The sequence below is a fragment of the Lagopus leucura genome, unplaced genomic scaffold, assembly GCF_019238085.1.
Source record: "Lagopus leucura isolate 7727_CA_CO unplaced genomic scaffold, USGS_WTPT01 Super-Scaffold_100157, whole genome shotgun sequence".
Classification (NCBI taxonomy): Eukaryota; Metazoa; Chordata; class Aves; order Galliformes; family Phasianidae; genus Lagopus; species Lagopus leucura.
In genome coordinates, this window is record NW_024962334.1 from 5,148,877 (window position 1) to 5,162,624 (window position 13,748).

Genomic DNA, 13,748 nt, shown 5'->3' on the forward strand with positions numbered 1-13,748 from the left:
ATAAATGTTAATGTGATGTGCTTGACTAGCATAAATTCAACTTAAAGTTTCTGGACAGATGTTTTTTCTTAAAATGTTTGCCTCTTAATTGCTGAGGCATAATGGCAGGAAGGTACTTAGTATTGAATTGAGTAGTTTTTATAGTTCCCTTTTTTGTGTTAAAATTCAGCTACTCTAGAAAATAAGTTTTTAAGATGATGGCTTGTTCTTTTGGCAACCATTACTTGTATTTTAACTCTGTTCACCTGTTTGAAATGACATGTGGAAAATAAAGCTTGCACCAAGCCATATAGTGAAATAAAGGTTATAAACTTGTGTTGTTCTCCTTGATAGTATGATGTCTGCATTTTTTTTTCTTTGTAGTGTGCATGTACTGAATAAAGAGAAGGTTTTTCTCACATTTTTTACCTTCAAAGGACTATCAATTCAATGCAGTGTAAAACAGCAAAGAAACCAAGCACAGTATGGACCAGTACTTTAAAGAGCAATGCTGTAGCTCTTTGAAGTGCATGTCTGGCAGGAAATGAGGTTTGGCACAAAGTAAAAACCAGCTGCACCAGAATGGATCAAGCTTTATTTTAAGGCTCTTGCGTTAGTGTTTTGAAATGTACAAAATGGTGCAGCTCTTCTTTATTTTAAAACAAACGTCAGAAATGTTTCAAACTCAAGTGATTGTATGATTTTTTTGAAAGGGAACAACTGCAGCTTAACTAAAAGGACTTAAATTCCTTTGCAAAATTGAGCGTGCAGCCTTCCTTTGCTTATTTGGTGAACAGCAAAACTACATGAAAATTCAGATGAAGACTTTGCATCTCCTTTGTGGTGTTGGAGGGAAAAAATGCCCTCATAAAGTCTGCTTTATTCAAGATTTTGAACATAGCTGGATCTAGGCTGAGGTCTTCAGTTAATGTCTGATCCTTAATCACAGCTGTACTGACAGGGCCTTCAAAGGATCATAAAGATGGTGAAAGTGACAAAACTGTGTTTCTGCTGTGGTCGTATGGCTTCAGGGAACACAAGAACTCGGCTGGCAGGATGCACTGATACAAGTTATGCTGCTAATGCTCTCCTGCTGGTATCACACATACTGTGCAAGTGAAAAAAGGCTGGAGGAAATCTGTTGTTGGAATGAATTTAGAAGGTGGATGATATCTAGAAAGCCTTACTCTGAGAAAGGCACGTTTTTTGGTTGGAGTCTTAACAAAAATTCCTCTCTTTCTGCAGTTGAAAATGGGGAACACTGTGACTTCACAATTCTGAGGAACATGTTGATAAGGTAAGCAACTTCTGGGTAACATTACATTTTCTAAGATGTGTAACAAGTTGGAAATTCATGTGTCAGAGGAAAAAAGGATTTGAAGTAGTGAATTCATTTTTAAGTGTAAGCTTTTATTCAGGTTTGGTAAGAGCTCGTTTAACCGCATGTGTAGTAAGTGATGCTAGTGGGTTGCTGTTTTGTTTTTAAGTAATCCTCTCTCCCTGATTATTTGTTCTTCAGTTGTGATACACCATATAAATCCAAGTTGTCTGTTAGTCTTGATGTGTACTTATTTGCAGGCATCTTTTAATTTCCAAAGCAAGATTCCTGTGCTTCTTGGTGTTAGGTGCTGAGAGGCTTTTCTTCCTATATTCACAGTGGTTCAGTAAGTTCATCTGCTGTAACAATGGCTGATTTGACTTTTAAGCTTCACTGTTGTCCGGAGTGATGATGGGAAAATACTAGAGGAAGCTCATGCTTGTGTTGATGTTGAACTTTACATTTATCTTTTGCACACTTGAAAGATAGAAGCGAGGAAATTTTGGCTGGTTTCTTGCCTGCCATAGTCATGAGTACCTACATACAAGTAATGTCCAGCTTTCTTATTTATTCTTCATATACTTGCAAGTTTATTCTCAGAACTCTCATTTTCCTCACTTAACGTTTGGAATAACGTTTGGAATAACGTCAAGCAAAATTGAAATAGCTCAGTGGAAAATAACCTGATGTTTCTGTGACTTTGCTGTCTGGGCAGCTCTAATTTAAATGGATGAATGATGACATTGTGGGATATGGAACATTAATGGAGAAATATTAGCTTGAGTCCATCTGTGAAGTGAACATGTAATATTGTTTCAGGTAGTATTTTGTGTTTATGCACTAAGCTGATGAATTTCACTTATTGACAGAACTCATATGCAGGACCTGAAGGATGTCACTAACAATGTACATTATGAGAACTACAGAAGCAGAAAGCTGGCAGCTGTTACATACAACGGTGTTGACAACAATAAAAATAAAGGGCAGCTAACGAAGTAAGTTCTTGTTACAGTTGTATTGCTCTTTCATCTGTTTGCTCTTCTTTTTGTTGTTGGCTTTGTTGTGGGAGTTTTTATTTTGCTTTTTTGTTCTTCAGCCAGTTACCTTTTAGTTGCGCCCTGGTCTGAGCACAGCACTTCTGGCTTACCTCATTATTTGGTTTTGTTCTGTTCACTAAGATCTGTGCTAGTCTAACTGAATAGGTTAAAACAACCATGAATTTTAATTGGAATTAGCTCTGAAGAGGAAACATTTTTAGTGCTTCTGGTTGTAAGTTACATGTCACTGGTGTGTAATGGAAAGTTTGACTGCCTTATTGTTTCTGGTTTTGGTTCTATACTACCTTGGGCATTGTTGGCTCTTGGGAATGCTGCATCATCAATAGGGGGAATGCTTCTGAGACACGAGTGGGTTAATGCTTTGCTTAGAAACTTCAGTTTAAAAACTGTGGTTGTTGACATTAGATGACACTGTTGCTGTTTTGTTTCTTTTTGAATGGCAGCCGTGCCTGCTTCCAGGGGTGCTTATCATGATGGTGAAATTATTGCAACATCTTTTATCTTTGGTGGGAGTAAAGTTGCAGTGCAGGGGGTGGTGGTCGTTGCTTTCGAACCCTCATTTTGATTGCCCCTGACAGCAAGTTGTTTGCCAACCTGATGAAATCACTGGAAGATACAAAAGCAAGCTTTCTTGTATTCCTCACATACAAGGCTTTTTGAAAATAGCCACATTTTTAAGGATAAGCATTTTCTCAGTTCTACATGTATCAACAGTAATTAATGATTAAATTATTACTAATTAGTGATGCTCTTCTTTCCTGTGACTTATTTAGGCACAAATTTCTCAACCAAATTACAGGATGCTCTCCTGTTCAGCCCGTGATATGCTAAGTTACAGCTGCTTTTCCTGGAAGGAAGAAAGAAAAGCTACCCACCATTAACATGAAAAATGCTGTTATTTTTATCTATGTGAATGCTTCAAAGCCATTCTTTCAGTGAAGCACTTTCTACTTGACAGTATCTTCATGCTTTGAAAGTACTGTGAGAGAATGATTTAAGTGGGCACAGCGTAGTTGCATGTAGAATGAGAGAAAATGAGGCTTCCTTGCTTAGCATTAACAAAAATAGGACGGAATATGTCACTTAAACCAACTGTTCAAAGAAATGTGCTGAAATTCAGGTGAAGTTTGTTGTGAAGTCAAATGCTAGAGTAGTCCATAGCACAGTGGTAACTGCCATCCATAACACACTTCTCACTGCCATCTTAGTACTGATTTGCAGCTCAAAGCTTCTGGACATGTGTAGCAAGCGTGTTAGAATTTTCTCAAGCTATTCATAGCATTGCAGTGTTAGGGCTGAGAGGGGAGCAGCTCTCAGAACTGAAATTACTACATGAGGTAGTTGTGGAAAGCACTGGGGCGGATGTAAGGCAGCTTGCACTTTTCAGAACAGAGTAGTGCAGCAGGGAAGGAAACACACTTGAGTGCAAGAACTGGAGCCTGCTTTCTCCCCATGAACTGATCGTGTGTTAATGACAGCACAGAATAAAAAGTTCTTCACTTCCTCAGGATCTATCTAACTTGCTGTTATTACACTTTTCTTTTTCTGTTTGCTATCGCTGTACTGAAAAGGGGAACATCTTCAATTGCAGTTTTGGATATCAGAGAAAATTGTTTTGATTTTCTTTTTTATATGGCGTTTAGTAGCATTTTGTCTCCTTTTCCCAATCTCAGTAGCTTGTTTAGATTTAGAAAAGTCTTGACTTTGGTAAGAATGTTTGCCATTTCTTGTGTTCTGTGCCTGCTTGTATTTTTGTTAGCCTGTACCTATGAGCTTTGGCTGTTACCCGTATCTGAGGTATCATATGTTAAAAAAAAAGAAGCTTTTTATTCCCCTACTGTGAATATGAGATACATTTCTGCATGAATACCTATTCCAAACAGTTTCAAAACTATTTGCATTGTGCATCTTTGCCAATCAGTTACCGAGGTCATCGCTGTACCTTTTTATTTCACTGGAGTTCATACTCCAAATATCTGGAACTACTCTGCTTTAGAAGCATGCTTAGTTGCAGTCTCAATCACTGTGCTGTCCCACCAAAATCTTTACAGTTATAAGTGCCTTTTGAAGCCAGTTTTCTCACTGGGAACATTGTGGCACTGAATCTCTGAGGTGAACAGATACAACTGGCACATTTAGCCGTTGGCTTTGGGGTTTGTTTTTCTTTTCCTTCAATGAATAATTTATCAGGTAGATTAATCCATCTGGTAGACAGCAAAGTCTTGCAAACTGTAACGGGCATTTTGAACCTTTCATTAGAGATTTTCTTCAAACTCTGGGTGACTTTTTAAAAGTGCCATGAGTGCACATAGTGGTTATGAAGTAGCTGATGCTATTCTTCTCTTGCTGCCTTATCCACATGTTTAATTACCATCCTTTTTTTCTTTTAAGCTTTAATGTGCTTCTTTTGGCATTGATGTGCTTTCGTACATTTGAATCTATGATATTGATACAGCACAAAGAAAACTTTCCTGGTAACCATGTGTGTCTTTCTGGAAATTAATGACAAGGAGGAGGAGCAAATATTAATGCTTCATCTATGTGTCCCTGAGGAATGCTGTGTGTTTGCTTGCTTTTTGAAAGAACTGCCTGCCTCTAAATGGAGTAATATTTAACTTGCTCTCTGGAAATCTGATTCTTTAATGAGAGACAGATCCTGTGTCTCTATCTGAGGATGGAGACTGGCTCTGCTGCTGTCTGGCTGTATTACAAGCATCCTGTTAAACACAGATACAAGCTCTGGCTCTGGAAACTCCTGTGCTGCTGCCCCTTTTGTAAACTGTGGGAGTGTATGTAGGAGATTGTATGAGCTGTGCTGCTGGGACTTCTCCAAAAGCTTCTCCTCCTGGCAGCTGGTGAAGACTGACTTGACCTTTTCACCTTAGAAATAAATTAAGAGCTTAAGAGATCTTTATTCTTCATGCAACCGTTAACTTTTCTTTTTAAACAAAAGTGCAAATGTGAAAATGAGTATAAGTACCCCTTACGAGCTGCAGCAGTGTTGTGTGGATGACTTGAAGCAATGTGTTTCATGCTGTTTTCTTTTACTTCTCTCCTTTGCTCTGATGAAACTGTAATCGACTGTTGTACAGGCGGCACGTTGGCCGAAGAGCAGTCTGCAGCATGCACCACGAGATGTTCCCTTCTTGTATTTAGTGTCTGATTTCTTCCAATTGTTGAGATAAATCTCCGTCTTAATTAAAAAAAAAAAAAAATCAAGGGTAATCTTCAGGTATATAAATAACACTCTGCAGTAGTTGTACACGAGCACTGTGTGCCATATGCTGAAATCTGCCTTTGCTCTGAAATTTGCAGTTCTCAATTCGATAAATCTTTCCGTTTGCTATTTGAGGTTGATATTTTCAGTGGGTTTCAAGTCATGTTGTACACTGTGAAGATGATCCTTATCTGGTTACTGCTCTGTTCAATCAACTGGCACAGTGGGTCACAAAATACACAATGCACAGATTCTTCCAACTGTCTAGCTTAGACGACTACTAACTCCTTCTGACCATATTCTCAATATTTTGATAGCCTTATTGAAACACCAAGATTCTCTGCTTCCCTTTCACCAGAGAGAAGGAAAGGTAGGGTGGAGCATCATGCTGGGAGGAAGTCACAGCAGCAGTGAAGCAGAGCTGAGCACAACCTCCTGTGAGACCTCTGCTGGCCATTGACTGAAGTGCTCTTTTTGCAGCACAGGGACATTAAAGCTCGATTTTCACGTAATTACCTTTACTAGGTGACAATCTTTTAACGAGTATATAAGCTTCAATATGGCTTTGGGTGTATAGAACTTGTTTAGAGCAAGTGGTTGTTCGTGTCACTAAAATATTTAAAATTGCTTTAAGAGCATTACGTATTGTAGGTAAACTATTCCTGAAAATATCTGCACATCAAATCTGCATTAATATTGACATGGTGTAGTGACTTACTAACTGAATTTTAAATATAATAAGCTTGAACTAACACTTTCCTTTCAGTGTGGAAAAATTTGCTTATGTGGGAGCACATAATTAGCTTGAGGAATCTATTAATAACGAATTGACTTTTTAAATTACTGCTTTTTGGTTTTGTGGTTTTATTTAAGCATGCTAAGCTAAGCCTCTGTATTTTTTGTTTTTTAGATTTGACACAGTTGAAGGCATGTAAGTGGTCATTTAAATTTTTCCAAAAAAATTTAGACAAAAATTCTTTAAACACAAAAAGGATTTTACTGTTTAATGGTTCACATTTAAAACAGTTTTCTGTTTTCCAACTCTTGGCACTGTTTCGTTTTTTTTTCCCTAGCTGTTTTTTGTTGTTCTAAAGCTATGCTAATATAAACGTTAAGAAATAATAAATATTTTCAGTGACAAATATCTCTGTAGAGTTCTTTCTCCTTAGAAACTTCCTGGCTAAGCCTCAAAACAAATATGGTCAAATTTTAATAATGATTTGAGAGCTGTTTCAGCTCATAAATTATGAAATTCTTCCAGTTTCCATCTAAAGATCCATCTTATTAATTAATATAGATGCTAATAAAGAATGAGTGGAATTTTCATGCTTACCTGTAAATTTACCCATCTTCATTGGACTGAGAAGTCAGTCACTTTAATCTTCTCTGACCATGGTTTGATTTTATTACTGGCTTGCAGAGGTTCCACTTTTAACAGAGGGCTGTGTTACCATGCACTTAACTGATCTAACAGAACATTTGACATCCTTGCTGTGTGGATTAGCTCTTTTTTGTTCAATATATTAGCATTATTTTAGCCTGAAATAGAAGGTAAACCTGTGGCAGCTACTTAAGCCCTAACAAAAAACAAGTTGTGACCTCTGAAAAGATCTCAGCTCTAAATGTTTGCTGGTGAGTTCAGCAGAGTTTCTATGCAGACTACTTGTTGCCACTCTGCCAAGCACAGCTTGCATGACATCTCTTTTAGACTGCCAGGCTGTCAGCAGAAGGACAGTACTGCTCCCACGTCTGTCCCAGGTTAATCTAAGAGCAGACACGTTGGAGAACTTGATTGTCCTAAAAAATAACAACAGTTGAATAGTTTGATTTTGACAGCTGGTAACCTTACAGAAATACTGCTACTTGCTTTCTCTTTCATCATCTTCTTAAGCGAAACAATTTTTGTGTATTTTTATATGTGACCCATGCTTAATCAAAATTTCTCCTTGACAAAAGTTGCTCTCAGTTGGCTGTTTATATGGCTAAAGTAAGCATTAGACTGAGGATCACTTTCAGATCTGTGTGTTTGTTCCAAATTTTGCAAATAATAGTTCAGGTTTAAATTCTTTTTTAACAGAAGAGCCATTTTCTTCCTCCTCACCACCCCCAATTATCAACTTTGAAGCATATTTAGAAATGCCAGTATTTGAAAAACCATTCATGTGAGCCTTGACGTGACATACTTCACTTTCACTTTGTGGTCAGCTGAATATAAGTAATAATGATAAACTGAGCCATTAGCAGTCCCAACAGGTCTTGACAGTTTGGCATGTATGCTCATTCTCTTAAGAATGACAAACTAAATCAAAATAGATGTTGCTGATTTTACTTCAGTCATCACTGGAAGTTCCTCAATTAGATGTCCTCTTAGAATATTGGTTTTTTGTTCTTTTGTTTCTAAGCACTGACACCAAAAGCATTTTTAGTAGAGGGCAGATTTGCCACCGCTAAGTTACAATTTACCAGTCTGAGCGAACGTTGTATGCTTTACAGCAGATCCCCCCTGCTTGTTGATTGTAACAGTTCCCTATATATTCAACAGTCCTCCCATTTTTACCACTAAAATGGCTAAAATTGATGTTTTCCAAAGCCACAGTTACTCAGATCTGGAATAAGGCCAGTAGTTGTTGTTTGATGAAGAACAGGAAAGTCGCTGGTAGGACTGCGTACGAATTATCACTGGGTCATAAATTACCCTGTTTTATTGGGTGTTTAATGTCACACTTGTCATTTAAAACTTGTATCACTTTAATGTGAGATGCAAGCTTTACGTACACCTTAAAAAATTCAGTACAACTCAGGAAAGTAGTAACCATGTAAAATGCAAGGGAAAGAACTGCATTATTTTTATTCTTTAATAGTGTTTTTCTAGAGTCAAGTCATCCAACTAACACCTTCATGAATAACTGACACTCAGTTGCCCCAAGCTTTTTTTTTCGCTAAGTTAACTCCTTAGAAGTAGAAACCAGAACCTTCAACACAGTTGTAATGCTAACTTTACACTTACAATCACTTTGAACAGTGAAAATTTAGAGAGAAATTGAGACTTTTGTCTGCAACACCATTAAAATTTCTATTAATCTGTTCCACATAAAGTTTCTGTCCATTAATTTTTGCATACATTTGAACTGGAAAGAACAAGATGCCTGAAGATCACTTGGAAGATGTCTAATTTTTTTTATTACTTTGATTTCTTCCCTGTGCACGACCAGGTTTTACTTAAGAAAGAAAAAAGAGCTTCTTTAATTTTAATGCAAGATATATCAGCTGGGGGAGAGATACTGTATGTAATGTATTTTGTAGAAAGCATAATAGTTAATAAAATAATAGAAAATAATTTAAGCTGGCTGTGCATACAGCCGTGCTGTTTATTTTAGTGCTTCAGCATTTTTATCTTGTTTTTCTTGCAGATGCCCTAATGGAACAGGAAAAAAAAGTGATTAGCTAACTTCTTCTGTATTTATGGCAGGAGCCCATTGGCACAGATGGAGGAGGAAAGGAGAGAGCATGTAGCCAAGATGAAAAAAATGGAGATGGAAATGGAACAGGTGTTTGAGATGAAAGTCAAAGAAAAAGTACAGAAACTGAAGGACTCTGAAGCTGAGGTAATCAAATGCCTTAAGTGTCCTTGAAGCTGAACAAATGCAGAGATGGCTCTTTTTCTCCAAGGTCTTCCAGCTTTTATTTCATGGTTGAAGAAAACTTGGTTATTCTTTGTTCCCGTCTTGTTGTCTTGGCTGAAATGGTGTAAGCACAAACTTAAAATGTAATTTTAACATTCCTATACATGCTCTGTTCATTTTCACTGTCACAGTACACTGAAGTACTTCATGATTTTCTTATCCACTTTTTTCCTCCTCCTGTGGAATATTTTGTAGCAGTTTTCTCCAGTGCACTTAAAGTTCTTGAGACTTTGATGGTTTCACACGAGCTGATTTAGTAACAGCAGTTGCCCTCATGTACTGAAGAGGCATTTCAGGAATTCCTGGTACAACATCTAAGAGCATCTAGATGAGAGCAGTGAGGTGAAAAGACAAGTGTGTGCTGTTGGCAGTATTTTTGTGTCATATGAACGTATGTGAATTTTGCACATATTTAACTCTTCTGTCTCATCCAGTTGAACTCCTGACAGTGCAATCATTTTTATGGGTTTCAGGCACCCCTTGAAGTGCTCCTTCTAGGAGATTTGTATCAAATTGCATTTAGGTAGAAAAGAAATGTTGAGTTGTAAAGAGGCAGCTGCTCTTAAGGAGTTCAGTGGAGGAGTTCAGAACTGTCAAAGTTCCAGAAGACAATTTGGCTTCAGATTTAAGGGAGAGAGGAAATTTGGCAGAGTAGTTACAATGCTCCTGAGTCTGGGTATTGTAAAGAGCCAAGATTTACTGCATCAGAGAAGGGGAGGGGAAAAACAAAGCATAAAACCCAGAAGAACAAAACCATCAACCGAGGGGTCTTTTTGTTTAAGTACTGATGGAGTTACATTGCCTTGATTTTTTTTTTTTTAATTTATTTATCTCATTCATACTTCTGGCTTCCACAATGTACTGTGGCAATAAGCCTGCAATGAAATGGTGACCTTAAAAACAAAGCTCTTTATTTTTGTTTTTCATTTACTGCTTCCTGACTTCTTCACCAGCCGTGTCTCTCCATTATCAGTTTTTAACTGTTCATGTAATTCATTCTTTTTACCTCCTCCATTCTTCATAAATTTTCATTATATTTCTGTATGCTCAAAAGTAGACAGCAGATAGTTCTGAGTTGGAAGCTTTTTTTTAAAGTGTTTTGAAGGGTTTGTGTAAGACTCAGAAGATAAAAGGAGAAGGGCTGTTTCTATTCATCTCATATAGAAACACTTGTTAGACTACTCAAATGGGATTTTGCTTTTCCTCACAGTGCTTCCATTCTTGCATCTAGGGCATTTGATTGCAGTTCCTACCAACAGAAGTGTCCAGGAGAGACTTGTTATGCTGTACTGACAGTGCAGATAACTCACCTTCATAATACTACTAATCCATTTCATTACTAAGATTATTAATAATTCGTATTAATTGGGGAAGAAACAAATTAATAACGTTTTTCCAAACGGGTCCTTAATGCAGTTAAAGCTGTAGGATGAAAACAGTGAGATACTATTATTTGAGGCATTACTGATATTCACATGTTTTGTAATTTAACATGTGCATTGTTATTTAACAATAAATATCAAATATTCTGGATTACTTTTGTTTGCAGCATCTAACTGCCCACAGCTCCTGTCTGTAACTCAGGAAGCATTTGCAGTGTTTTCCATGGGCTCTGAGATGTGATGGCTTTTGGTGTTTGTTTTGTTTGATTTTACTCTTACTGCTACTTCCAAACTTAGTGCTTTTGGTTGAAGAATTACTTTCTCTAAAGATAAACTACAGCACTAGCACTTTAGTTGCTGATGTTTGTTGCTGTAAATGCACAGCTGTTGTGTTTTGTGTCCTTACTGAATCCATTCATGACTTCTTCTATAGCTGCAGCGACGCCATGAGCAAATGAAAAAGAATTTGGAGGCTCAACACAAAGAATTAGAGGAGAAGCGTCGCCAGTTTGAGGATGAGAAAGCAAACTGGGAAGCTCAGCAACGTATTTTGGAACAACAGAATTCCTCCAGGTAAATTGATTCATGCTCTTCAGTTCACAGCATATGTTTTGTAGCTTTCTGTTCAAAAGAAACTTCCATACTAATAAAGGTCAGTGGTGTTTGACCATTGTGGAAATACCACCTAAAATCCAAGAGAAATCTTAAACTGCACTTAATTACCGAGTATTGGACACGGTGGGAGTATTGTTAGCTTCTAAAGCATGTTTTTAATCTGGAAAAACAGTCTTCAAACATAACTAGACCTATCTTAAAAGAAACTATTTGTATTTGAAAGTCAGATTATATTGGACTTTGGAAGGATAGAGAGCTGAGGCTTCAAGAATTAATCATTTAAATCTTGTAGTCCATAGCTGGGGTAATACTGTGATGGATGCTTAAGTTTTCTTTACTATATTTGCTGTAGTTTTATATAAATTTTCACACCGTGCATCACAACCTGCAAGATGTGGCAGAATGCATAACCTGTATATAAAAAAGGCACACAACTCGTATTCAGTTTTTAACATGTTTTGTTTTAATATTGTTGTAGAACCTTGGAAAAGAATAAGAAGAAAGGGAAGATATTTTAAATGCATCACTTTGACCACCAGTTATGTATTAGTTGCCAATATGCCAGCCTGGACATCAGTGTTTGTCGGATCCGTTTGACTAATTTTGCACCAGTTGTATCCATAGTAATGGATTTAACAGCATGACAAATTTTTGTTCATTTTGATGGAGAATGAGATGCCTTGAATTGCCTAGGGTGTTGTGTACTTGGAAAAGTAACAGCTCTGAGTACCTTTTGTCTTTTTTCTTTCCTTTTCGTTTTTTAAACAGACGTCATTTTAATGCAAAAGGAAACATTTTACTGTTGTACAATCATGTCCTGGTGGTTTGACGGTTTACAGGAGACAGATGCAAGGACTCCAGACGGTTTTTAGCGAGGATAAATTGCCATAATGATGATGCAAATGATGCTTCCCTATCATTGTAACTCAAGAATTCCATTCAGTGCAGCATATACAATAATGTAATTTAGTCTAACACAGTTGACCCTATTTTTGACACTTCCATTGTTTAAAAGTACACATGGAAAAACAGAAGTTGTAGGCTTACAGTGCACCTAAGCTTTTTATAACAACCCTTTTATGTTTTGGATTCTTTAAATATATGCTATTCTCATTTAGTAACTTCTTTAGCCAGAAGGATCTCATTACTGCTTCATTTTTGTAATAACATTTAATTTAGATATTTTTCCATATATTGGCCCTCCTAAATAGAGTATAGCTTCTTTCATATGGTAGGAACCAGTGAGTAAATCTTTCCTTTAACTCCCTTTTTACATTTTATGGTAAGTAGCAGGAAAACGCATTTATAGGTCATTTCTAGGCAAAATTGTGGAGTTAACTACCAACCTGTTTCTACCTGTGTGCAGTCTTTCTTTATTTTACTAGAGATGGGAATATGGCCTCAAGAAAAAGAAATCACCGTTTCGCATTTAGCTGTATTCATATACTGCATTTCTGTATTTTTGTTTGTATTGTAAAAAGTCACATAATAAACAATGTTGTGATGTTACACAGTGCGGTGCCAGCAGTTTTAAAGGACTCGTGTAGCCAAGTGCTTAACCTGGGAGGCGCTTTGACTTCTCTTCCATCCGGAGATGATTGCCACCTGTCTTTGATTTGCCCGAGGAATCACTGTAAGGCACAGAAAATGCTCCTAAGCTGTCTGTGCATCTCATTTAAGCCAGCAGCAGGGTGCCAGCTGTGTTGTGTTGGCGAAAGAAGAATCCTCTTGCCAGGAGAGGGCAGCAGCTGTCTGTGTGCTCCTGCTGCGTCCGACCTGCCTGGGATCCAGGGGGGTCTCAGCTCTGCAGCATCTCTGCTGTGCCTCCCAGCAGCATTTGGCAAGGCTGCTGTACCACGTGTGCAGCCTCTTCAGGGACTTCTGGTAGGTTCATTGGCAAGCAGTTGGGTTTTTTTCTTCTCTTTCCTTTTGCTTAAGTGAATCGAGTCCATTTTAGTAACAGCAGTAGCTGGGAACTTGGTGTTTAAAGAGCAGCTAACTTCTTAAACTGCTGGGGAATTCTGTCTTTGATTTGCCTGCAGAACACTGAAGAAAAGCTCATTTTTGCAGATGCCTCTTGTATTACTCCTGCTACCATACTTTCTTATACACAAGTTACTCTTATCAGAAATGTCATTTATTCACTTCGCTTCCCACTGAAGAGCTTTTCAGCGGTCTGTGTAAGAGACTCCTTGTAACTTATTTCAAATAGATCACCCCTCTCTTTTCAGAGAAAAGACAGTGATTATCACTGAATGGACATAGTTTTTGCTTTCCAATAAACAGAATTGCAAAATTCCCTCATCTTCTACTATACCACAGAGGATGCTCCTGCCCCGCTGGGCTCCAGTGGGATCCAAGAAATTGGGTAATGTAGAGAACAGGCAAAAGCCACGGCCTGGAAAAGAAGTTGCTGTTCTGAGTGGCTTTGAGAACTGGTCAAAACTCTGGGCATACTTTCTGTGGAAATGGTTCTGCTTTAGCATTCTCAGCTGC

The 13,748-nt window shown here is 37.7% G+C and overlaps 1 protein-coding gene across 4 annotated transcripts in view; it reads left to right on the forward strand.

Annotated features, from left to right (window-relative positions):
• Positions 1-12,761, forward strand: part of SEPTIN7 (septin 7) — a 73,474-nt gene extending 60,713 nt beyond the window's left edge. For 3 of the 4 annotated variants that reach the window (XM_042888290.1, XM_042888287.1, XM_042888289.1), the window contains exons 10-15: positions 1,225-1,276; positions 2,167-2,292; positions 6,483-6,503; positions 9,042-9,177; positions 11,071-11,210; positions 11,731-12,761. In XM_042888290.1, coding sequence (XP_042744224.1) covers positions 1,225-1,276; positions 2,167-2,292; positions 6,483-6,503; positions 9,042-9,177; positions 11,071-11,210; positions 11,731-11,770 — 515 coding nt within the window. In that variant the 3' untranslated portion in view covers positions 11,771-12,761. The remainder of the gene's footprint in view (positions 1-1,224; positions 1,277-2,166; positions 2,293-6,482; positions 6,504-9,041; positions 9,178-11,070; positions 11,211-11,730) is intronic. The other variant, XM_042888288.1, reaches the window with a different exon arrangement.
• The last annotated feature ends 987 nt before the right edge of the window (positions 12,762-13,748 follow it).